This window comes from Corvus moneduloides, chromosome Z (assembly GCF_009650955.1).
Source record: "Corvus moneduloides isolate bCorMon1 chromosome Z, bCorMon1.pri, whole genome shotgun sequence".
Lineage (NCBI taxonomy): Eukaryota > Metazoa > Chordata > Aves > Passeriformes > Corvidae > Corvus > Corvus moneduloides.
In genome coordinates, this window is record NC_045511.1 from 76,796,748 (window position 1) to 76,821,556 (window position 24,809).

The window sequence follows — 24,809 nt, forward strand, 5'->3', positions numbered from 1 at the left end:
ACATCACAACAAACAGCCTGGCAGCTGTGTCAGCGAGTCTCACAGGCACCTGGACCACTCCAGAGGTACTCAGGGATGTGAAAATGTGCAGGATATTGTTACCAGAGTATTTATTTCATTAGATCTTGATGTGTCATGTACTCTGCTGCTTTAGTCCGATGCAGCTGCTGCCCACCAAGACCTATTTGAATTACTTGAACACTTCTCTTTCCAGACAACGCTAAGACCACCTATCCAAAGAGCAATTTCCCCCTGTCTGTCAGCATAAGCTCTCCAGATTTTTATGTGCTGCCTATTTCACTGGCAGATCTGACAAAGCATAACCAGTTTATTCTACCTACCTCTTTTGAAGCTGGTTTAAAAAATACATAAGGCCATAGACACAACACATTTCTGGGAAAACGGCTCTTTTTTTTTTTTTATTCTGTTCCTTTTTCTTTCTCTTCTTCACCCGATATAACAGGGTAAAACCTTGTGGAAATGGACCCGGCTCACAAGAGATGCCTCCCTTCCAGTACACACAGCCCAGGCAGGTGCCAGCTCTTGTTTCTGGAGCACCCTGCATTTTACAGGCTCGGAGCACTTCGACTTTCAAGTTCAATAACACCTGGATGGAAAGTCCACAGTTTGTCCCAGTTCTCCATGGCCTACATGCATGCTTTTCTCAATATTTCTGCATGCAAGTCTTGCCATCAGTGTTGGAGCTTTTAATCAAAACATGATGCGCTATTGAGTCCTTCATCCCTCCAACTGAAAGCAGGGTCTGGGGATGTGTTTTTGCAAATAAACCCATGCTCAAAAACCTTGTTTTTCTTTGCAAGGTCTCATCCTGGGCAGTAGGCCTGCCAACAAGAGCCTGGATGTTTTCCATTTGTCCTTCTAATTAGACACATAAAATTCATAAAATCTCCTTCAGAGTGTACCACTGGTCACCCTCTAATGTGTGACCAGAACTGCTTATCCCTGGCCAGTTTGTACTTTCAAATAACAAATTTGGGAACAGAAAAATAAGAAATGTGATATGAATTCCAGCATAGGGTTTATTTGACAGGGCATTTCTCATTCAGGAATTAAAGTTTTCACTACCTACAAACATTGTGTGTGGTCATACTGAGATCAGTGGTACCGCATACACTTTTAAGGTCTGTCATGTATTTCAAAATACTGTATACAGGAAACATTCTGATTAAACCTAACTATTGTATGAACCATGTTTTTTTACAATTGGCAGCAGCATTCTGGGCTGCATTAGGCAGAGCACTGGCAGCGGGTTAGGGTGTGTGATCCTTCTGTCTGCCTACAATAAGACACATCTGCAGTGGTGTGTCCAGCCCTGGGACTCCCCAGGACAAGAGGCTCAAGGACATTGTGGAGCAAAGGGCAAGAGATGGAGAAGGAATGTAGGGATTGTTCACACAAAGAGGCATCAACAAGGCCATGTCCCTCAGAGGTAAATTCATGATCCCGCTTTGCTCAGCGTTTGTTGGGTCACACCTGGAGCACTCTGCCCAGGTTTGGTCCCTGTTGTGATGGAGAGGGCCCAGAAAAGGGCCACAAAGAGGATCCAAGGGCTGGGAAGTCTCACAGGTGAGGAAAGGCTGAGAGACCTGGGTTTGTTCAGCCTTGAGGAGAGGAAGCTGAGGGGAGCCCTCCCCACACATTCCACTGTTTAAAGGGTGGCCACAGAGGAGGTGGAGACTCCCTTTGTACACGGAGCCACACGGAAAAGACAAGGGGTAAGGGGTCCCAGGGACTCCTGGGGAGGCTCTGATTGGACACAAGAGGAACAATTTTCAATCCTTTCAACCATGACAATCACCCATTGGAGTAATCTGTCCAGGGAAGTGATGGACTCCCCAACACTGGACATTTTTAAGATTCAGCTGAGCAGGGCTCTGGCCCATCTTGCCTGGACCATGATTTTGCCAAGGAAGTTTGACCCAGATGATCCTTGAGGTCCTTTCCAACCTGGGATTCTGTGAATCTGGGAATACCCATTATTGCACCCTCGTCACCAGTTGTGACTCGAAACCTTATTTTCACAACAGATTTGCTGGCAATCAACACCAAAGGCAATTGTTTTGGCAGAAATATTGTAAATTATGCCTTGCAACATTTTCTGCCCTGCAATCAATGCCATTTATCAAGTTATTCCACTCTCATGCATTCAGACCACTCAATTTAGATTTCTGTGCATTATGCACTTTTCAGCCTACCCAGAAATGAAACATTGGGGCCTAATTTTTCAAATTATTTTTATTAATATGTATTGATTGCTTTTAACAGAGTTCTGTAACCTGTGAGAACATCTTGATTACGTGATAATTTCTGTTTTAAAAATGTGGTTTGCAGCTAACTCCACATAAAACCACTGTTATAACAGAAATGTGAAGCTGTAGGCTTCAGAATAGAACACTGAGGAATGCCCTCAACATGCTGAACATGCAACTGCTACAGACTTACTAAGAGGAAAGTCACCAGTCTACATCCAAACTACAAATTCTTATTATAAGGAAAGGAAGAAGGAAGTGGGGTTTAGTGAATACCTTGGGGATGTTTCCCACTGGAAGTAAACAAACAGAAATCACGTTCCCACAAAATCAGCTTTGTTTTAATTGGGAGCCGCGTTGATGGGGCCCTGCTCCTCAACCACTTTCACCATTCAGGAGAGGAAGTCTGAACATTTCAAAGAATGTCTCCAGCAATAAGCTGCTGCTTAAGAAAACTCACACCTTCCATCTTTGCCTATGAGGAAAGAAATCAGCACAGAATCCAAATAAGTACCATAGAGAAAGCCCTGCAGGGAAGAATCTGTTTTCTATCCCTCCCCTCCCACTCTCTCGCTCTTTTCCCAGAAGAACCTAACCTCTGACCATGGAACCTGATTATTCTTGCTGAATTCAAATAAACACAGGCCCATCTCACCTCTGATGTTAAACTTCTTTTACCAACAGAACCACTGAAATTGTTTTTGAGAGTGAGAATATCAGCAAAAAGATAATAATTTCCTTTGCAATTTTTCCAAATAATAAATCAGTATCAAGTGTAAAGCATGACAGTTCACAGCCATATATTAAAGTCTCCCTGCTGACAATAAGAAACGTGGCAAATGAGTCACTTGCATAGATTTTGCTAATATAGGAATACATATAATCAATTTGGGTGACACTTACACCCAAAGCAGTGAAAATAGATGCTGAAATCTGGAGTCCACACTCTATTTCCCAATATCCTGGGCAATCTGCACCTAGGACTGTATTGCACTAGGGAGAGGAGTGCCAGCAGGCCAAGGGATGTGATTATTTCCCTAAAATCAGACTGTCAAGCTGGAGCAGAAAATAGAAATAAAGACACCAGAGCCAGGGACTTCTCAGTGGTACATAGTGACAGCACAATGAGAAAAAACTAAATTTCAAAAAATTACACTTAAGTATATTTGGGGTTTGGGGGTTTATCTGTTTGTTTCCTTGCTTTTTTTCCCTGCGCAGGTGATCAAACACTGGTACAGATTGCTGTGACAAGCTGTAAAATCTCCACTTCTGGAAATATTCAAAATTCAACTGGACACAACCCTGAGAAATCTACACTCCTGGATTATCCACTGAGAGGTGGGGTTAGGCTATAGACCTCCACAGTTGCCTCACATCTTCAACTATTCTGATTTTGTGAGTGCCAGTGCTTTTATTTGTATTATTCAGGCTACCTAATTTACAGATAAAGTGAATACTTTCATATCAGTTGCAAACTAGATGCACATGACGTTAAGTAATTGGAATTCTTTTGTAAGAGTGCATTCATTTCACCATTTCCACCTCGGAAAATCCATTAGTACATATGTTCAATGTGTGGTGCAAACAACCCTCCTTATAAAAAAAAATCACATATTGTTAAGTGACACTAAACCGTGCCGTAAATCAAATCCCTCCTGGTGGGAGAGAATATTTTAAAGTCCTTGCAAGGAGTTTCAAAGAATAAACCCAGACTTTTCCTGGAGTTTCAATGCTTCGAGATAGCTGTTTATTGTCTTATCTGAGGAACTGAGCCACTAGCGTGACCCAGGCATAACATAGAGAACAGAAAGCAGGAGAGAAGTCCAATTATCAAGATTTACACAGTCTTTTAAAGATATTTTAACCAATAGTCACTAAAAACGTATATTATTTTTTCACTTTCCTACCAATTATTCAGTAACATAGCCAGGAACTGTGGAATTCTCTATCCAATCATTCCAAACTACTTTTACTTCAGAATATGGAGTGGTAGAAGAAGGAGAAGGAGGTTTAGAGAACAACAACAATCCTCCATTTTGATATTTTTTACTCTCATCTATTTACTACAAAGAGAAGCCCAAAACCTTTAAATTTTTCACCCTGTGACAATCTTACATAGTAGTCTATCCCCTAATTCACACCACTGTATTTTCTAGTTCTTGTCTGATCGTTGGTAATTTCTTCCAAAGTTGGAGGTAAAACAATGTTGTTCAGGGGGGTAAGAACCCTTAAAAACAGGCAGAGAAATATTCTGGGCACTCTGGGTTCCTACAGTTAAGACTATAAAAGCATCTTTGAAATCATTCAGTCATTTCCAATCATGGCATTGAAAAGCATCTACAAGACTGACTGGAAATGAGTGACAGGAATTTTTTCTGTACTAATTTATTTCAGAAGCCCTTGTCCTGTCAGTGCAGAGGTCAGGAAAGCAGAAGTAGACTCTTAGGTTGTGCAAATAAAGCCACAAAGCAAACAAATCATAGCACGCTGGGCCTAATCCAGCTCACTGAATTTTTTATTTAACAGCAGGAAAAGGGAAGAACCCCTTTGATTCCTGCATTTCTGGCTGAGAGACAGCAGCTGTCAAAGAAATAGTTTACTTTGGATACTGGAAAGACTGAACTGATATAGAAAACTGCAATGTACTAAGCAAGGAACCCCACAATCACTTCTTAATCACTTGGCAGAATAAAGATGTTGTGGAAAACTGGCACGTCTGGTTTACCTTTCAACCCTTCTCCCTTCACTCAGTCTCCATGCTGCACTTAGACCCAACATCCCTTGATCATCAACTACAAGATCATTAACTTGCTCTTCCACCCTTCCAAAATGCACACAGGCATTTTTACCATGTTTCTCAATAATGAGATCCTCTCAGTGAGTATTGAGAGCTGACATAAAAGGTATAGACACTTTCCAAAAGGATGCTAGCAGCCTATTTGACATCTGTTAGTTTTTTTCACTTAAATAAACTAAACATGTTCACCAGTTTATGCTCTCAGACAGTTATTGAATTTCAGATTTGGAAGATCAAAACCGAGTAGTTTTAAGATGCTCAGAATTCAAACATGAACGTGGTCACTCATGGAGCATGCTCTCATTGCCTTATGGCATAATAAACCTACCTGCTCTTTTTTAGTCATTAATGTTGCATTTCTCCCCCCATTTTCCCTTATGCACACACTAAACAAAGCAGGAGGAATTTTTATTTCAAAGAAAACTTCCCCCAGTGTCATTTCATAGCTCCCCTTTTGTGCTGTCCATGGCTAACTAGTCACCCAAGTTGACAGGCAGCACATTAAGATTTTTCCTGAGCAGAATTCATTAAAGACTCTTATTAATTGTCTGTAACAGTTGTTGTTTATTGCACTTCTGTAATTTACATTATTCCTGAGAATTGCTCGTGAGTTATTTAAAAGATGTGAAGTCTGTCAACTTCTCTGCAATGCATTTCAATGCCAATATTAATTACTTGAAAATTATTTTGCTTCAATTTACATTAAAATTAATGCTTCCATATACGTGGACAGGTGTCTGCTGAAGAGTTAACTCAGACCATAGTGTTCTTATCATCTTTGGAAAACATCCTGCTATTTGGAATGTTTCATATAATCACCTTTTATCTGTTTAGATAAATCCTTCTCTACCTCGCTGGAGGATGTGTTGCACGGAAAACAACTAAAACAGACATTTTGCTGCCTGTCTCTATTTTATTCTCTGCCAGTTTATCAGGTATTTAAAATCTGTTAGAACACTGAAAAACCTGGCTGCACAAATAAGGGGGATATTACAGATCTATCACCTCCACTCAAGTCTTTTAGCATGGCTAGGTATAGTATATAAGTAAACATTGGAAGTAAAGTGGGATTGTCATTAACATGAGAGTGGGATTAGCAATTTAAAATATACAAATTAGTATCACAAGCATTTTATATAAATTTTGGTTTAGGCACACTCAAAGTTACAGGGTCAGAAAAAAGTTAAATATGGCAGAAAAATAATATTTTTCCATGGGTAAATTTGTAAAAACACATTATCAACTAATCTTCTTAGCTTGAAATTGGTACTATGATCAATATCAGGTTGTTTTAAATTTTAGTTCTGTTAAGGTAATAAAGGGAGTTGCATTCTTGTGCATCCATGCAGCTCCCAAACTGTCTTGAATCTATGTTGATCTATTTAGGGAAGACTTCTGCCTAAATATTTGATCTTCCTGGGTACTTGTATGCATCTATTTTTTTTTTCCTCTGCATAGTTCACGACTTGCTGTCTGAATGGGATTGCCTTTTATTTACCCACATTAATGCATGATTAAGTAAAATCCCTGTTGTCTTTTACTGTGAAAATCCTCCTGTTTAAGGTATGTTCCTTGAAAAATTTATGACTTCTCAGCTGGCGCCCAGAGTTCAACAGTGCATCCTGTCACTGAACGAAGTCTGATGGTCTCTAATGAGGGGGATGCAGAGAACACTCAGCTGCTTTTAAAATTCTCTGTACAGCTCTTTTGAGGGAGACAGAGTGACAAAGGCTCTTCTCTGTGTTGTTTTTTTTTTCCTCACCCTCCTCTTTTCTTCCTACGTGGTACCTCTTGACATCCTGAATACCAATTTTTAACCAACTAAGTGTTTTCAACTACACAGAAAATTGTCAAGAAGCCTTTTTGAGATATGAGGGATTAAGAGATTAGCTTTTCGGCAAAAACTCATTAAAAAGCCAAAGAGGAGCAACCTTTGTGAGCATTCCTTCTTAGATCTTACATCTAATAAACACTCTTAGTAAAAGTGATCATTCAGGGTCTTGCACTCCTGGGCTCCTCTAGACCCACCTTACAACATTATTTTGCTTGAAACACTTCAGTATTGGAATTAATGGAGTCTGATTGACTAACAGCTTATATTAATTGTCATCATTTCCATAGGAAAAAAATCAAATTATTTTCCAGAAATACCATTTTTTTTCCAGTGGCTTATCTGACTGTGTATACAGGGGTACAAAATTCAGAATAATATTTTACTGAAAAGTAAGAGATTATTTTAAAATCTATTTTTATAGTTTTTAACACGGCCAGACTGAATCCATACGTGTAGCAAACAAGACAAACATAAACTAAATTAACATTCTAGATTAGTTACTACAGGAATATTAATAAGTTCTTTACTTAAACAATGTTGCCCAGCAAATATTCCCCATGGATTGAAAACTAGAAATGCAACATCCTGCTTGTGTAAGTGCTGTGATTGCCACATATTGTCAAGTTATTTACTTATGCTTTACTCTGTTTACCAAACTGAGTTTTAGTTGAAGTGCTTGAAGATTTTAGTTAAGTATATGTGTATTTTTTAAAGCCCTATTAATTCTCATCTGCTAATTACAGTAGCAATTATCACAATATGATTTATTCTCAGATTCACTCATGCCTGGCATCCTCCCACTTATGTGCCATGCAATTTTGTGCCAGCCAATTACACAATAAACCCAAAAGTTTCCTGAAGTGAAGCCATGTCTAGGCCATCTTAGGGTAGCATGACCTATACACATAGGATAAATTCAAGCAGGGTTAAAAAATATAGGGAGAGGGATGGAAAATAGGATTTGAGGCAGTGTCTCCCGGCTTCTTGTGTGGCTTCATCGAGGCAACAAGCACCTCCTTGTGCAACTCAAATTTTAGGTGGTAACCACCTACAATGACATTTTAGAGTCAGAAAAAAGCACAGCTGGTGCCTGAAGTTGGTTGTTCTCCCACAGGAAGTAACTCCATTTGTTTGCAGGAAATTTAAGTTAAGGGGAATCAAATGAAATCCAAAATTCCTCTAAAACTGCATTGTGGACATGTAGAATTCACTCTCAAAACAGCAGTAGCATCATTTTCAGGAAAGAAAATGAACAAAAGAAACCCCATAAATAAAAGAGCCCTGTGTTTCTAAGTTTTGCTCCCTTTATCTCATGAGAGAGATATACTCAATCCTCAGAACAGTGTCCCCAGGTTCTCCCTGCATAGTTTTTATTTATTTATTAAAAAATGAGAACCACACAGATTTAGGACAGTTGCAGTGTCGAGCCCAGCTGTGACAGTTCCAACATTTTGCACTGTAAACATATTTTTATGCCTTCTTTGGGATTATACAAGAGCTCAATGAACTTTCAGTGAACTATCTACCATATTTTCCTTCAGATTCTGATTTTCTTCTCAAGTTTTGTTAAGATGGAGGCCTGACCTTCTGGATGTTTTGGATCTACCACTGACATTTGTGTTTGCTCTGTGTCAAGTGCACATCACAAAATTTCAGTACATTTGACTTGTGCTCTATGCACTCATCTAATGATTAATTAGAGCCTCCAGATGGGTAATTATTTTGAAATTCAAGCAAGTGACTACTATGTGTTATTCTGGTTTTCTCCTATGCTGTTCCTGTCTCTTCATTTGCATAAGAAATTAATCTTTACTCTGGACATCAGCATAAAACTACTGGAACGGAGGCTTTGAAAGGGCACTGGTTGCAGAAGGATACATAGAATTATCTGGAATGGATCTTTGAAAAATGTTGGCCACTTGTAAGTCACCACAATGGACTTTTTGTGAAGTGGAGCACTGGACTTTTCTCAGCAACAATGTTCTCAGACGCTGTTTCAACTTTCTGTTAATTATTATAGAGATGTCTATGGCACAGATATAAGGTTAAAAACCCAATAATGATCAACATAACAACCCCATCACCCTACAAGACACCATGGACAGGATCACTACTTGGTCAGCCACAGATTAATGGGGCTCTTGAGTTATTTCAGCAAGTAAATTTGCACTTACCGACCTCCACAAGGCTGGAGCAGTTGGGGTCTGTGAAGCCCTCGGGACACTCGCAGGAGTAGAAGTCGTCGTTCAGCCCCGACAGACAGATGCCACCATTCTGGCAGGGGTTGGAGTCACACACGTCCGCTGTGGGGCACAGGGAAAGGAAAACAAGGTTCTTGTAGAAAAATCACCAAAAGTTACGCACAGGCTGTAAAAGTGGCCGATTTTTGTTAACCAAATAATGGCAAACTCTATGTCCTTTGAATGACTTTTGGCTGACTCAATTTTGTCTTTATTTAAGAGCACACCTCCACATAATCGTCTTTCCCTAATCTTCCACTCCGTAAAATGTGATAGCCTTAAACTCAATTCATTCTCAAAAGACAATAGCAAGCAGCATTTTTTTACTTTTTTGTAACTTGAAGACAGTCAGGATATCTACAGATTGCATTCTGTCACCATTGGGATAACTGGAAGCAATCCTAAAGAACCCCCTAGGCTTTGGTCAACTTCAATTTAACACTTTTTCTCAGATAATTAACCTTATATTGACATGAGTTTTATTTATCTCAATCTTCATCTTGAAAGGCAGATTTGTGCTCTCTATTACTCATCATTGTATTTAAAAATAACAATATTTTGTGCAGTAAATACATCTGAAAGAAAGATCTACAGATAAATCATTATTAGAAAAAAGAACTTTTTTTTTTTTTCTAATTGAAAATTGCCAGGTTTTTGCCATGTCATTGCAAAGAGTTAGAGAAATTAATTTGGTTTATGTCAGCAGTACTGACATTAGAGTATGTTTTGGATTATATTGGCAGTAAACTCAAAACTCAGGATTTCAACACCTTTCGTGCACGTGAATTTCAGATTAATCCTTGGTGGGAAAATTTCCCATCTAACTGTTGGTTAAGAAATTTAACTGATGCACGAAACTGCCTTTTTGAATTCTGTGCATCAGTTGCACAGAAAAACTGCAGCTGTGCAGTAGTTTGCTGGATTATTTGTAATTTTGTTTATTTTTTTGTCAGCTTTAGGGTGTCTTCATGACACAGAGAACTATCATGTACTTGATATTAACAGTTTTGTCTTGAAGACTGTCCATCTGATGGAGAAGCAAAGCTGTTTGAGAACAGTAAATGATATTTCCTAGCTGAATTTAAATAAGTCAAGGCTTCTCATTTTCTGTTTTTGTTGCATTATTGGGGTAGCAAAGGATGCTTGTTTATTACTTTATGGGGCTTAGGCTATTGGTTGTGAAAGAACAGCTACTATTAAATGAATGCTCTGACAAATGTATTCCCACACCTCTAATTAAATTAATAAACTAAATAGCATCTGGAGCAGGAACATTTATTATGCAAATCTGTATGGATATTCTGATAAAAATGAGAGAGGATATTTTCGCTACATATTTTCTGATTTGGTGTCCTTCCGATTTCAATTATGCCATTGTTGTAAAAGGAAAAGAGACAAAACACTGTTTGCATTTGTAAATTTTGTGTTGAATGACAAGCAGAATGCACACCCAATTTTACATTATATTTCCAGAAACTGAAATCCCCTGCAATTACCAAAGTGTGGACAGTCAACCGTGTGGTTTTCATTGGTCTGAAAATTCCTGTTGGCTTTTTCAGTCTGAAATAAAGTGACCCGACCTACAGTTTGGGACTAATAAAGCAGATGTTTTCCTCTGTCAACAGCCATTTATTTCCATGTTCAGGAAATAACTGCACTAATTGCTCTTTTGACCCACCACCTTGGCCTGTCAGTCGCTAGTGTAGTTTTTGCAATGTCATTATACCACATCACAGAAATAAAGTGAATACATAGGATATCAAAAAAAAAAAAAGGGTTTAAAAACAAGGGAGAAAACACAAGGAACAAAAAGTTCCAACCAAAAAAAAAACACCCCCAAAAAACCAAAACCAAAAAATAAACAAAACAAAAAAACCCCTGACCTCCCCAACCCTAACTTGTCTCATTTACATAGTGCTAATGAGGATTAAAGAGGAAAAGTCTATACTTTAAACAACAATGGTTAAATTATATCATAGTATAAAATCAAATATGATATAGTGAGGAAATGAAAGGCTCCACAATTCTACTTAAGATGAGGTACCAGGTTCTGCAAATGTTGAAATGTATCAGAAGTCACGTAAAATGTTATCTCCCTTATTTATAGCTTATTGTCTGTGAAATTGTGCTGAACAAAATAAATATCACTTTGGAATCAAGAATATTCTCCTTGATTTACATTTAGTGCCTCTTGAGAGGACATTCATGTTGAAATATTGAAACCTAATTTGTTATACATTCCACTCAGTTTGATCAACAGAACTTGATTTTGACGGCTCTGTTATTAGTGAGAAAAGCTGATATGAGTGCATTTGGTCTTAACACAACTGACAAAGGTATTTGTTACCATTAAAATGTGACACAGCTTTTGACACCACAGTGGTTTTATAATTTAACCTGAGAGATTTTTGGAATGGAAGAGTAAAATAAACCCAAAAAAGGAAATATATAATTTACAATAAATCTTGCAGGAGTGTGCTCTGTGCTGATGGCTTTCCATGGTGATTGGCAATATGCTGTTTGTGTAACACACCGTGTAATTTGACAAATTTCTTTAGATTAAACAAACATTCCAAGAGAAATTCAGTTATTAAAAAAAAAAAAATCAAAAGACAAATTATTATGGTACTTTTATTAAGACATTCTGAAAGGATTCTAGTAAGAGTCAATGTCAAATAAAAACAGTAATTCATGTTTGTCTTTCCTATGTCTGAGTAACCTTGCACATATCTTTATGTGGCCACTCAAGTGTAAAAGAGAGTCTGAAGACTGTACATAAACCTTTGATACTTGATTTAGTATCAAATGGTATTAAATCTGTGGGATTTTTTTATTATTATTTTTCTGCACATCTTTAATTTCTTCAGAACATTTTGAAGTCAAATAAGTCCTTTAGGGAATCGTCCATCCTCTCTTTGGAAACCATGGTTGGTTAAGAATAAAAAAAAAGCATGACAAAAAGAATAAAATCAAAGCGATCCGTGCAAACCCAAACTTAAAATTTTAATTAAGAACCCTCCCTAATTCTCCAAACTCGGGAAAAATTATATAGCAAAACTCAAATTAAATGGTGATATATTTGCTCTCTAATAAAAACTAGGAATTTTTTTTAAGGAATATGATGGTTTTTGCCCACAGTGAATAACTCAATCAATGAACCTGGATCTTTTTCATTAAAAGCATCCAGAGAAAAACCGTTCTGTAAGTCCATCATACTCCTTTGCATGTGTTCACATAACTACTTTTAAGCCACGTCCTTCTCAATAAAATGCTGGGTGTACAACTATTGCTTGTTTCCACATGCAGGTAGTGGTGGGGAGTCAGGCAGAAGTTGTATACCCGCTCTTTGCTGAACTTTAAACATTTATACAACATATTTTTTTGATCCCATAAAACCCCACGAAACATTGCGTGATTCCTGACTGAGGAGTTCAATCCTTTGCCTGACAGCAAAGGACAGCCTGAAAGAAGGCACCCAACCCTTTGTATAAATAATGCAGCACTCTGTGGTGTTAACAGCTAGCCCATCAATTCTTGTCAGGAACAGAAATTCACAGTTTATGAAAACAACTTGTGTGATATGAAGGCTGAAGAAGATGTGCAGAGGGACAAGTCCCATCCCACAGCCACCTGCCCCTTTGTAAAGCACTCATTCTAAAACCAGACAGACCAGCCAGCTGCCATTGTTATACACTAATTAATTTGCAGTGAAAAATGAAAAATACAAAAAAGAATTAATTATTCCAGCTTAAAACTCTTCACTATTTAGTGTTATCTTTTCTGGGACAGAAAGACCTGCCAAAAGCTAAGGTCCTAAATCAGGCATGAGAGAAGCATTCCAGTCCCCATGAACAACATCATTAGCCTGAAATGGAGAAAATTTCCCTCAACTACCTTATAATACCTAGAAGGATAACTATTAGGATTTCTGGCAGAAGTGCTGCTCTGGGAGACATTGGCTTGAGACAATGATCTGATGATAAAGAAAGAAACGCACCTTCAAAAAATCATGGAGATTCACAACGTTTCCAAACTGTAATGACAGAAGCAGTTGAATAAAGACCATTCAGGTGTTTGGGCCACATTTCCTTCTACAATTTAGAAATAGAGCACATTCTGTGAAATAGCAAGTGTGGATGGAAAAATTCAACTGCCTTTATTCTTTCATGTAATGGGCATTAAATATAAAGATGAACACATTGAGTATACCTTATATAATGAGGCAATGAAATATACAGCAGCTGATACTGAGCTAAATGTGCTGATGCTGTGGCTGCAAAGAGAATGATACATGAGTTTATGGTGTTAGACGCACAGATTTTTAGGGAGACACAAAGCTTTTCACTGGTATTCTTTACAGTGTCTGTTTTAAAAGTTCAAGCTTTTGGTTCCACCATTGATGGGAAGAGGAGGGCCATAATTTCTATCTAAAACAGCAGACATAATTGTACTCAATTTCCTGTGTGGCTACAGGAAATATGGCTTATTTTAAAAGCGCTTTCAAAAGAAATAAAAATAATGGCCATTCGTTTTCATGAGAATGAAACTTGTTCCAAAGGAGAAATCTCCAGGCAGCACCAAAAAATAAACAGCCCAGGAAATAACCAGTCAACAGAAATCTGGTCTAGATATAGCAAAAACAAGCACCAGTTCTGAAGCCCAGAAGAGCACCTAAACTTCAGAAGAAGACTGAGAAAGTACTTGCTACTTGTAGCATTTTCACGTTAAAATCAATTTTCAGAATAAGAGCCTTAATAGTTTCCTGATTTACAGAATCATCTGCAGTGTCCAAGTTCACACCTATTTCTCCACAGCTGAAGCACCACTGAGAAGCAGAACCATAAATCATATTGAAGACACACCTGTGCAGAGATACAAAGTGTGAACATAGAAACAGATGAGCTCTGCAGCTCTTTTTAAGAAATTTGTAAGCTGTTTCTTCAGATTTAATGGCAAAGCAGCTAATTTGTTTCTCCTAAGGTAAAAAAGACAGTTGCAATAATTAAATTGTCTCATTTATTATTTGAAAAATAAGGTTTCTAGATACCAATAGCTCATCTACCAGCTTCTGCTTCTTTTCTTGGCTGATTTGCTTATTGTGCAGGTAGAAAGTTCAGCTAAATTTCTAGCTGGAACATTCATGGCAGAGTGCCTAAATGGTTTTAGAAAATGCATAAAATGATAACATCAACTTTGAATGTCCACTTGCTGGATAGGAAAACTACAGGAGAATGTAAATCAGAATAACCAATCCATGATTTTATCTCACAAATATCAAGGTAGTTACTTCTGGAAGCCTCTGGCACGAAGAGACTCCACGCAGTTAAGCTGCAGCTTGTAGTTCTGGTGGAGAACTGCAATGTATTTGTTGTAAACCAGGTGTAAAAATTTTTTTAGAATTTTAACTTTTTCTGGGCTTGTAATCTGAGCGGATGCACCAGCTGATTTCTCAAGACCTGAGATGGCATTACAAAAAGAAAGCCAGATTATTCTAAGCAGAGAATTGTCATTTGAATCCTGGGTGAAGATGAAGTGCTGACTTAAGATTTGTATTTAATCTAATAGTACAATACTGTAAAAACGTGTCCCTACTTCAAGACTTAGAATAGAGCCCTATAGTAATGTCTGCAGAGATTAATTTCTATCATAATAAATCCCCTTCTGCCTTAAAAAAGTATAATCTCTTGCCTTTCTAAAGGTCTGCACCATGAGCTACTTTATTAATTCGAATGTGAAAGAGCAGCAGGTCACTGCACTTCAGCCTGCTGTGTTATAGACCTTTTAAGCATCTGATGTTTGACAATATGAAACACAAGTAGAAACAGAAAACAGCTTAAAAAGTAAACTCCTCTCTCTTCCACAGGTTACAGAGAGTTCATTTCTATGCCAACAGGCTCTGCAGGGAGAAAAAAAGATGAACTATTCCTGTCATGTCACATCTTCATTAGTGAAAAATGGATCAAAAACGATTAAAGGGGGAACGTGGTTATATAACACAGTTCTGAATATTTTTACAACTTGTGGGAAATCTTTCATGCACAGGCTGCCGTGTGGATTTGAGGAAAGCTGCCACCAGTCGAGACAGAGTTTCATCAAAGGCAAGGAGAGATATTCCCCTGCCTGCTCAGCTGACGGCACCGGTGACACACCACCCCCGGCACCCAACCCCAGCCAGCAGCAGAGATGCTTCCTGCAGAATCAGGGAGAAGGAACAAAAATGCCTTTAATGAGGATACCCTGATCAACACAGCCTCCCACATCTCTTCTCTCTGCATGCTCAACAGAGCCGGCAAAAATTACCCAGGCACTCCTTTCACGCATTCCTTTGGTTCTGGCTGTCGCTCACCTCAGCTGTGTTCATACAGGGTTTTGCCACTTGCTAAGACTCAGGTGAATAAATCTGTGTTCCTGCACCTGTTCACACCTATGGAGTGAAAGGGGTTCGTGAAAAGGGAATGAATAAGACCCAGACTGGAGACTCTCCAAACAAGACACTTAGGATAAACTGTCTCTCCATTATTTTTTGGTTTTGTTCAATTAAAATTTTCGGAAGAGATGACAAGTCATGATGGAAATACCTTATCATTTCCAGTCACTTGTCCTTTACTTTTAAATCTGATCAGGACATTTTTAGCATTGTGTTCACTTGAAATGTCTCAGTTAATAAAATATTCATATTTCTTGCCCACCCCATTTTCCACAGAGGAACAATGCATACATATATTTTAATTGTTAGCACAATCGTTCAAAATTAACACTTCTAAGTGATTATGTTCTTCTCTAGACAGGTGAAATCTCCCTTCCTTCTTGTTCTTATGGACTGAGAGCATTCAGATGCACATATTTTTACTGGTCTTGACAGTGCTCTTTCCACTTTCTGCTTTCACTTCATCAGTGAAGCAAGAAGACTTCAAACAAAACCCTAACACTTACTGTGGATTTATCACTTTGAAAATTCCCGATTTTTGTCCACATCTTAGATCCTGTTTTTGCCTTTCCATTTCTGTTTTTTATGATCCGCAGCATTTCAGGTTGGCAATTTGGAAGAATCAGGGTGTGTGTCTATATACACACATATATTTATCTCCACATTTTTATATTTATACATTCTTTATATATATGGAAATGAAAGTGGTTTGTCCTTCCTTTGTTTTCCCTACATTAGATATAGTCATTCACTGGTTGCTAAGCAATCTTTAATCTCAGCACTGGTGAATTTATGTTTTCCCATCCTAAGCAAATCCAAATTTGAAAGTTGAGCAATTACAAAGCCATCATTAACAGTTTTAAAAACTCTGATTATGCTTCATTATACACTTCTATCTTCACCAAAATGAAATACTTTAGAATATAAATTCTAAGCATATTCTCACGACACTTTGAAAACTATTAATTGATTTCTAGTTACTTGAATTTTTGGATATCCACTCTTAAACACTCTTAAACACTCTTAAACATTATCCACTCTTAAACACTCTTAAAACACCTTTGGTGATATTTTCTTACAAGAGATGCCAGCACAATTGAAGTGATGATGGTTTTCATATTTACACTATACGAAGCCTGTGGATTTTGCTTGAGGTTTAATCACTTCTCTCTGTGTGATATCAAGGTGCCCCAATGACTGGTCATTGGTTCAGAATGTTAAGTAACCATTAGAGCCTCCACTTGAGTTCAGCTTTTTCGGAAATGAATCCAGCTGATCCCCACCAAAACCCCTCTGCAGACAGGAGTAAAAGGAGTGTAGGATGTGGAGGCAACCAAAGAATTCCCTACCAAAGCCTACCAATCCTCCAGATGACCATTTTAACCAAAATGCCAACACTGAACCTGCTTTCCTACATGGACATCCTCCACAATGACCTCTTCTATTACACCAAACCCTACATGTAAAGAGAATAAAGCAAAATATTCTGTAACTTTTAATCATTACAGTTAACCCCTCTTACTGCATTAATTTCACACATTTTTTTGGCCACATGGATATTTAGGTCTTTCACCATGGAAGTCCTGTCACTGTCAAAAAGCACGTGTCACCTAAAGAGATACAGCAGAAATGCCAGTTTTCATAATTTTCTTTCTGACTTTACAGGAAGGTGATACTGATCACATTCAGAATATTAATTAGGCACTGCAGATATGAGCCTCTTGTGTGAGGGATATGAAATAATAAGGGTATTACAGCTATCAGCTGCAATAAAGAACTGATTCTGTTCGTTTCGGACATTGCAGCTGGCAGTACCATGTAAGCTCTGTGGATGAGTGATGAAAATCGTTTAGGTCATTTTTGCTAAGAGCCTCTGGAAAGGACAGATGCAATTTTTACCTTATTTGTTCCAACTTGTTCACAAACAGGATGAAATCTGAAACTTTTACACTAAAAAAGACTCCTGTATAAATTCTATGAAATACTTGTAAATGAGGTTTCTTCCTCAACTTTTGTCAAATATGATATAAACCTGGATGAGATAATGAATCTGCCAGATTCATTGCAACTAGAGCCACCAAGCAAGAACCTCAGGATGGGTCGACTTGGAAGGGCCCACAGTGCTCATCTGGTGTTGCCTCCCTGCTCCAGCAGGGCCATCCCAGAGCACAGGGCACAGCAGTGTTTCCAGGAAATTCTGCAATATCCCCAGGGATGAGACCCCAGAGCCTCTCTGGGCTCTGCTCAGGGCTGGGCACTGCCCAGGGCAGCAGTTCTGCCTCCTGTGCAGGGCAATTGCTGGGTTCAGGCCCTGCCCTGAGCCCTCCCTGCAGCCAGGGACACCCAGGGCTGAGTGTAGGAACCCAGAGTGCCCAGAATATTTCTCTGCCTGTTTTTAAGCGTTTTTACCCCCCTGAACAACACTGTTTTAGCTTCAAACCTTGGAAAAAATTACCAACAGTCAGACAACAACTAGAAAATACAATGGTGTGAATTAGGTGATAGACTACTATGTAAGATTGTCACAGGGTGAAAAATTTAGAGGTTTTGGGCTTCTCTTTATAGTAAATAGATAAGAGTAAAAAATATCAAAATGGAGAATTGCTGTTGTTCTCTAGACCTTCTTCTCCTTCTTCTACTACTCCATATTCTGCACTAAAAGTAGTTTGGAATGATTGGATAGAAAATTCCAAAGTTCCTAGTCGTGTTACTGAATAATTGGTAGGAAAGTGAAAATAATGTACGTTTTTAGTGACTATTGGTTAAAATATCTTTAAAAAGCTGTGTAAATCTCGATAATTAGTCTCACTCCTACTTTTCTTCCTTCTAAGCTGTACCTGGGTCACGCTAGTGGCTCAGTTCCTCAGATAAGACTTAATAAACAACTATCTGGAAGCATTGAAACTAAAGGAGACGTCTCAGTTTATCTTTTAAACTCCTTGCAATGACTTTCAGCAAAATCTCTCCCACGAGGAGAGACTTGATTTATGGCATGGTAAAGTGTCAGCTGAGGGCCCCTCTCAGCTGGGGCTCCTCTCGAGGCAGAGCAGCCCTGGCTCCCTCAGCCTGTCCTGGGCACGGAGATGCTCCAGGGCCCTCCTCATCCTCACAGTCTCTGCCAATCCCACTCTGGGAGCTCCCTGTTCCTGCTGTGCTGAGGATCCAGAGCTGGACACAGAACTCCAAGAGCTGAGTGTAGACCTCTGAGGGCACATAATCCATGCAGAAGCATGTGACATGAAGGCACCTAAACTCAGATTTAGCCAAGGTGTAAATTGGACTATGATAAATCCATTTGTTGCTGCCGCGTTTTAGGCAATGCCTCACGTTTTTACAACCACTTCACTACATGATGGTTTACAAGAATATTAAGTAATAAAACAGTTTATATATGCCAAAACCTTGTCTCAGTATGGACATACTGCACAAACAAACTGCATTCTTGGCAGCGGTTTTTAATTTATTTTTATTATCTGCTGTACATTGTAAACCAAACCTAAAAAAGGTGAGCAGCTGCTTGGAAATCCTCTCTGCTTCCTATGGAGCAACATTTGAAAATGAAGAGCTGGGAACAGACATTGAAAAATGATGAAAAACAACAAGTCAGACAGAAAAGAGAGTAAATTACAGATGTTCACAACTGCAGTGACCAAGAATGTGATGCTTTTACTATATTGTAACAGGGAGCTTAAGCGTCATTTTAATAATGGTACATAGAGATCCTTGACTACTGAGCCAGACAACTACCCTCTTTCAGCTTCTGAACACAGACAAATGTTCATAAAGCAATCAATTTCTTGTCTGGCATCACAAGATGACCAAACATCTATCTGGAGGAATGAAGTGCATGATAACTTCTTCTAGTCACAAGGCCAAGTCATTGACCTGCCCTTCAACATCCCAGATACATCCCAGATGCCACAGTGGACCTGGAAATAAATTTCATCTCCCACTCTGACTTAATAGTGGGAAAAAGCACAAGGAGGGTTTACCTATCTGGTCTCTATTTTATTTTTTTTTTTTTCATTTGTTTTTGTGGGGTTTTTTTCCTGCAGCTTTTCTTTATTACCAACACCCAGGTAATGTAGTGTGGTTGTAAAGCAGTGAAATGCAATGTAAACCCTGTTAATTCTGCATAGGATGTCCACATAATTTCATGTTTGAAATGAAGTTGCTGTTCTTTGACACTTCACAGAATCCCAAGTCTGCATGCAGGGTATATATTCTTAAATCATGGGACTAAGCATTGAGTAAATCCCAAAGGAAGGAAAAAATATGAAGAAGGAGGTGAGAATAATGAATATTATGAATGCATATTCATAAATAAATTTAAGCTATTAAAAAAAAACCCCAACCAATTCTTTCCTTTTTTCATCCAGTGCACAGGAACACAGGGAAGAAGGTGATCACAGTTTGATACAAATAAAGTTATAAATGTACATCAATGCCTTCTGATCCTTTTCCACTTTCCACACTTCTGAACATGGGACACCACAACAGAAGACTGTAGGGTTTTTTTCAGGTTAAGAACAAGGTCTTTACTTGGATTTGTACAGGACTAGCACCACACCAGTGGAATATATTTATTATGTATATATACGCATCTATATTCTGGCATTCTGTGATTACCACCAGTCTCCTACTTCTTCCTGTCCTTCTATTTCAGCTTATTTTCAAATACATTCATAGAATTAACTTCGTTCCGTCTTCTTTCTCCCTTCACTCAAAACACAAAATGCACACCAGTTCCCAACTCCAGCTCCCACCTTAACTTACAAGTTTTATTTTCTACCTTTTGCCATGGCTGCCAGCAACAAACAACACAGTAGTTACAGCACAACCAGGTGATTATAGAAGCCTCATTATTCACCAACATATAAAAGAGTTATTGTGAGTGCACAAATATGTTGCTCCAGCCTGATCTTGACAAACAAAGAGACCACAATAAAAAGACTGATAAATAGATTATAAAATTCAAGTCTGAAATTCAACGTATTTCTTCTCAAATGAAGGTATTAACAACAACCCAGAGGCTCATTAGGGAATACTTTTCTCTTTCCCTCTACTTGGGAGCCTCATTAAAGGAATCACCTGTTATTTTGTGTGTGTTGTAGTTGTGTTTTTGCCACTGGAACTTTGTATTTATTGGAGTACAGCAGTACAGGCTTATATATATTTTTTTTGTAATAAGTGCTGGTCCCTCCCTTTCCCAAAGCCAAATTATTTTCCCTAGCCCTGTGCACTCCTCTGTGTTGCTGGGACCTACAAACTTGTTAACTGCTGCCATTTCCCTGCTTTGATGACTTGACCTCAACCTAACTCTCTGAAAATTCATTTTCCAGTGAGCTGTGCCAGATTACGAGGCAGTTACACCCACAGTTAGTCACCACTGTGGGGCTAGGACATTATTCCCCACTCTAAATTCAGAGTTTTCTGCCCCAAAAGAGGTGTTGTTTGGCGCCAGCCCTGCAGTCAGGACACAGCCACTGCTGCCGCAGGTTGAGCTGCCTCAAAGACAAGGAGTGCACAACGCTGAACATCCTGGATGATAAAAGCACTGTTTGCATAACACTTGGCACCCCTGCAGGTTTAAGGAACAATAAATCTCTCCCAGAAAACTTGGAAGTAAAAAAACTGTTCCAGGGAGCTGGATCAGACCTCTGGTGCTGGCCTATGAGCTGTTACACAACAGCTCCTAACAAGGTCAGTAGAATCGGTCTAAATCCAAAGGGTTCCTGCCCCAATCTGGTGCCAGCCCAAATTAAATCCATTAACTCCATGGTGCAGCTCCTGCTCAATTGTCAATGGCAGCAGTATTTGAATTGTTTTCTCCATTGCTTAATGGAAACACCAGAACAATTTTTAAGACAATTTCTTAGGCTTTAATTTCCTCATGGTATTTCTTCTGTCCTTTCCTCCAATTTCCTGTCTCGTTTTTCAATCCAGCCACATTTAAACCACATTTTCTATTTCTCATATGTTTCTGATTAGTTCTTCACTTTTTAGCCAGACATTTTTTTGTGTTTTTTTTTTTTTTTAATTTTTTTTTTTTTATTTTTTTTTTATTTTATTTCAGCCTCGGTGGTAGAGTTTGTCTTTCAATTTGTGTACAGCCTTTAATGGTTTTCCACTTGTTATTTATCTACTACAGGTTTCTTGCTATGCAGTTTAAAGCTATTATTTTTAAGAAACATCAAGAAACTCTCGAGTCCTTTAGTGTATTCTAGTGGCATATCAATTATGTCTCAGTAGTGTTTCAGATTGCCAGGTTACTAACCCAGAAATTGCTGTAAATGGCTCCTTCTAGTCTTGCTCTAAACCAAACATGCAAGAAGCATGCAAGACAATTTGGAGAAATCAATAAAAAAAACATTAATCCCCTGCTTGTGTTGTACAAAAAAAAGCCTAAAAGGAAGGAGACATTTATTGCACTGGACAAAGGTATTTGCTGAATTCTCCTCCTATGTTATTCAGAAATAAAGTGATTTAGGTTATGAAAGCTGCATTTGAAGTACCAGGATATTTTATACAGTTCAAGTAACCTCAAACAAAAATTCCAGCATTTTGCAATCTGTGCCTTCTTTATTCACCTACCCTGGTAGGTGACTGAAAGGAAGACAATGTGATATGAATATTTTCCTTTTCAGCAGCTGCCAAGGAAGCCTGACAACACTCTCTGAAAAGCTCAACTATTGAAAGCAATCTACAGGGCATCACAATAGACAGCATCTTGAATCATTATAGATCAAAGGAAGGCACTATTGCCCTCCACTACAGCTCTATTGAAACATGCTACTAATGAATAAATAAAAGTTAAGCATGAAGTAAATTTGGTAAGTTTCATTGTCAGGAGTGACATGAAGACAACTGGTCTTGCCACACAAAAAGTATTAACATGAAAATAGTTTAAAAACTGGGATCAAAGTACTCAAAAGTAAACAAAACTATGAAAAACATACCATTTATCACTGCTAGAGACCTCTGCATTTGTCTTCAAAATCACTGGTTGGAAACTGTGGTTGTAAGCATTTCTGGAAATGCTTATCTATTCAGCAGCATTAGATGTAAGTTCCACAAACTTTTACTTCCTGGGGTACTGCACTGCTTTTACTTTTAACAGCAAAATTATCAGTACCTCTCTACAATCATCCACTTTCTCATCAATCCAATGCCTGGTCCTAAAGAAATCAGATACTTTCTAATAGATCAGGTCCAAAGCTTTTTTTTTTTTTTTTTTTTTTTTTTTTTTTTGGTTACAAAGCCCTGCTGCAGCTCCAATCCAAGTAAACAGAAGCAAACACAATTAAAAATGGAGTGTGGAAACAGCAAACACACCTCTGTTTATGGCCATCCTAAAAACAAAACAAAACAAACAAACCCCAAAAAAAAACAACCCAAGAAAAACGCACAAAAAAAGCCCCAAAACAACAAAAAATCCTACAAAAACTACATGAGGTCCTTTAGTGAGTCCCCATAGGTGATTTATCTAATCTTTCCAGTGCCAAGTCTTTAAACACCACTGCCCTTTTGCTTTGCTTGTTTGTAACAAGCATTGCCCAAGAGTTGATGTACTTCTGGTGTACCAAAGATAAGTGATATCACCCAGCTATGCCAAAGAGAAAATGAAAAATTAAGCAGTAGAGGTCATGATTGGATTAAGCCTGCCTCTATGTAATGAACCTATTTTATTGTGAATGACACAAATTCTCTAGACATAAAGTTCCCTTTCTGTGGTATCAGTCTATGATTGCATGACTCTATCTCCAGTTCTTGCTGTCTTTATAATGAAGGGAGAGGTGACTGACACTCCCTACGTTCCTCTTCTAGCAGTGTATTAAGCACTTTTGCTAATAAAACCTCTACTTTAATGCGATTTAACTGTGTTTTTTTCCTCTCTGAACAAATTTGGCAAGAGCCTGGATGTTTTCTGATAGCTCGAGGGTTTAGGGGATTTTTTTGTGTGTTTGTTTTGTTTTGTTTTGTTTTGTGCCTGCACCTCACTGTTGTCATGTAGGTCAAAGTTCCAGGTGAGCATAAAATAGAAGCAAAAGTCCCAAACACTCATCTTTTCAGTGACAGACTATCTGTCAGACTATCAGAGAATCTGAGCAGGGCATTTCTCAGGGTAGAACAAAACCAAAAGGTCTCAGTAGCCATAAAGAAAGGAGATTTGATTTTTACTACAGTTCTGTGGCAATATTAGCAAGTTCAGTGGATTTTTTTTTTTTTTTTAATTTTGTTTGTTGGGTTTTGTCATTTGGTTGCTTTGTGTTTTGTTTTTTCCTTGGGGGGAGGACTTTTTGTTGGTTTCTGTGGGTGTTTTTCACTTATTTGGTGGGGCTTTTTTTCTTTTCCTCTTTGTTTTGGTTTGGTTTTTTGGTTGGTTTATTTTGGGGGGGTTTTTGGGTTTTTTTGGTTGGTTGGTTGGTTTTGATTTTGTTTTTTTTTTGGCTAAGGGTGGTAAGGGGAAAATATTATCCTTCTTTATCAGAATCAAGATCTAAAAGCCAGTCTACCATGTCCATTCTCCTGCATGCCAGGTCACTTTGAAATGGATTACACTGCCCTCCCAGAATCCAAGCAGGAAAAGAGACATCAATTGTTTAGAATTCACAGAAAATTTTAAATAATCCCAATGAAAAATCACCAACCTCCAAGCACATCTTATTTTAGATGTTTTTTTAAAGAATACTGTTTGAGATGCTGCTCTAAGAAGGTCTGGAGTTCAGCATTTATGAAAGGCCACTCTGACAAGTTTAGATGCCTTGACATTCAGCTGCAGAGGGGCCACACGAGATTTCTAAATGTGAAATTCCAATTCTAGATCTGCTGAATGAGAACTCTCACAATAATCCTAACATTTCAAAGATTTACCTGACTTGAAGTGCAATCTGTTCTGTGGACATCCAAGGGGCTCTGGAAAGACAAAGCAGCCTCCCTGCACTGAGCATCTTGGAGGTTTTGTGGTCCCAATCTTGGGCATCAGATTAAATGGGAACCAGGATTACAGGTGCTCCCAAATCAAACCAATTCTGTGTACACATAGATGATTTTAGTTCTGAAATTCACAATCCTTCAGAAATGTGGTGCTTATTATCATTTTGGCATTCAAGATGTTTAGCTAATGCCAGTGTGCTCCCCAGGTGTTTGGGCACAGGAATTGTGCACACATGTCACACTGCTCCTCTCACTTCCCTCCTTCCCCTCACCTCTTATTTTTAAACAAACAAAACCATCAGGA

The 24,809-nt window shown here is 38.4% G+C and overlaps 1 protein-coding gene across 2 annotated transcripts in view; it reads right to left on the reverse strand.

The window, feature by feature from the left end:
- EDIL3 (EGF like repeats and discoidin domains 3) overlaps window positions 1–24,809 on the reverse strand; it is a 234,039-nt gene that overhangs the window by 158,278 nt on the left and 50,952 nt on the right. For both annotated transcript variants that reach the window (XM_032095224.1, XM_032095223.1), the window contains exon 2: window positions 9,076–9,204. In XM_032095224.1, the coding sequence (XP_031951115.1) occupies window positions 9,076–9,204 (129 nt within the window). The remainder of the gene's footprint in view (window positions 1–9,075; window positions 9,205–24,809) is intronic.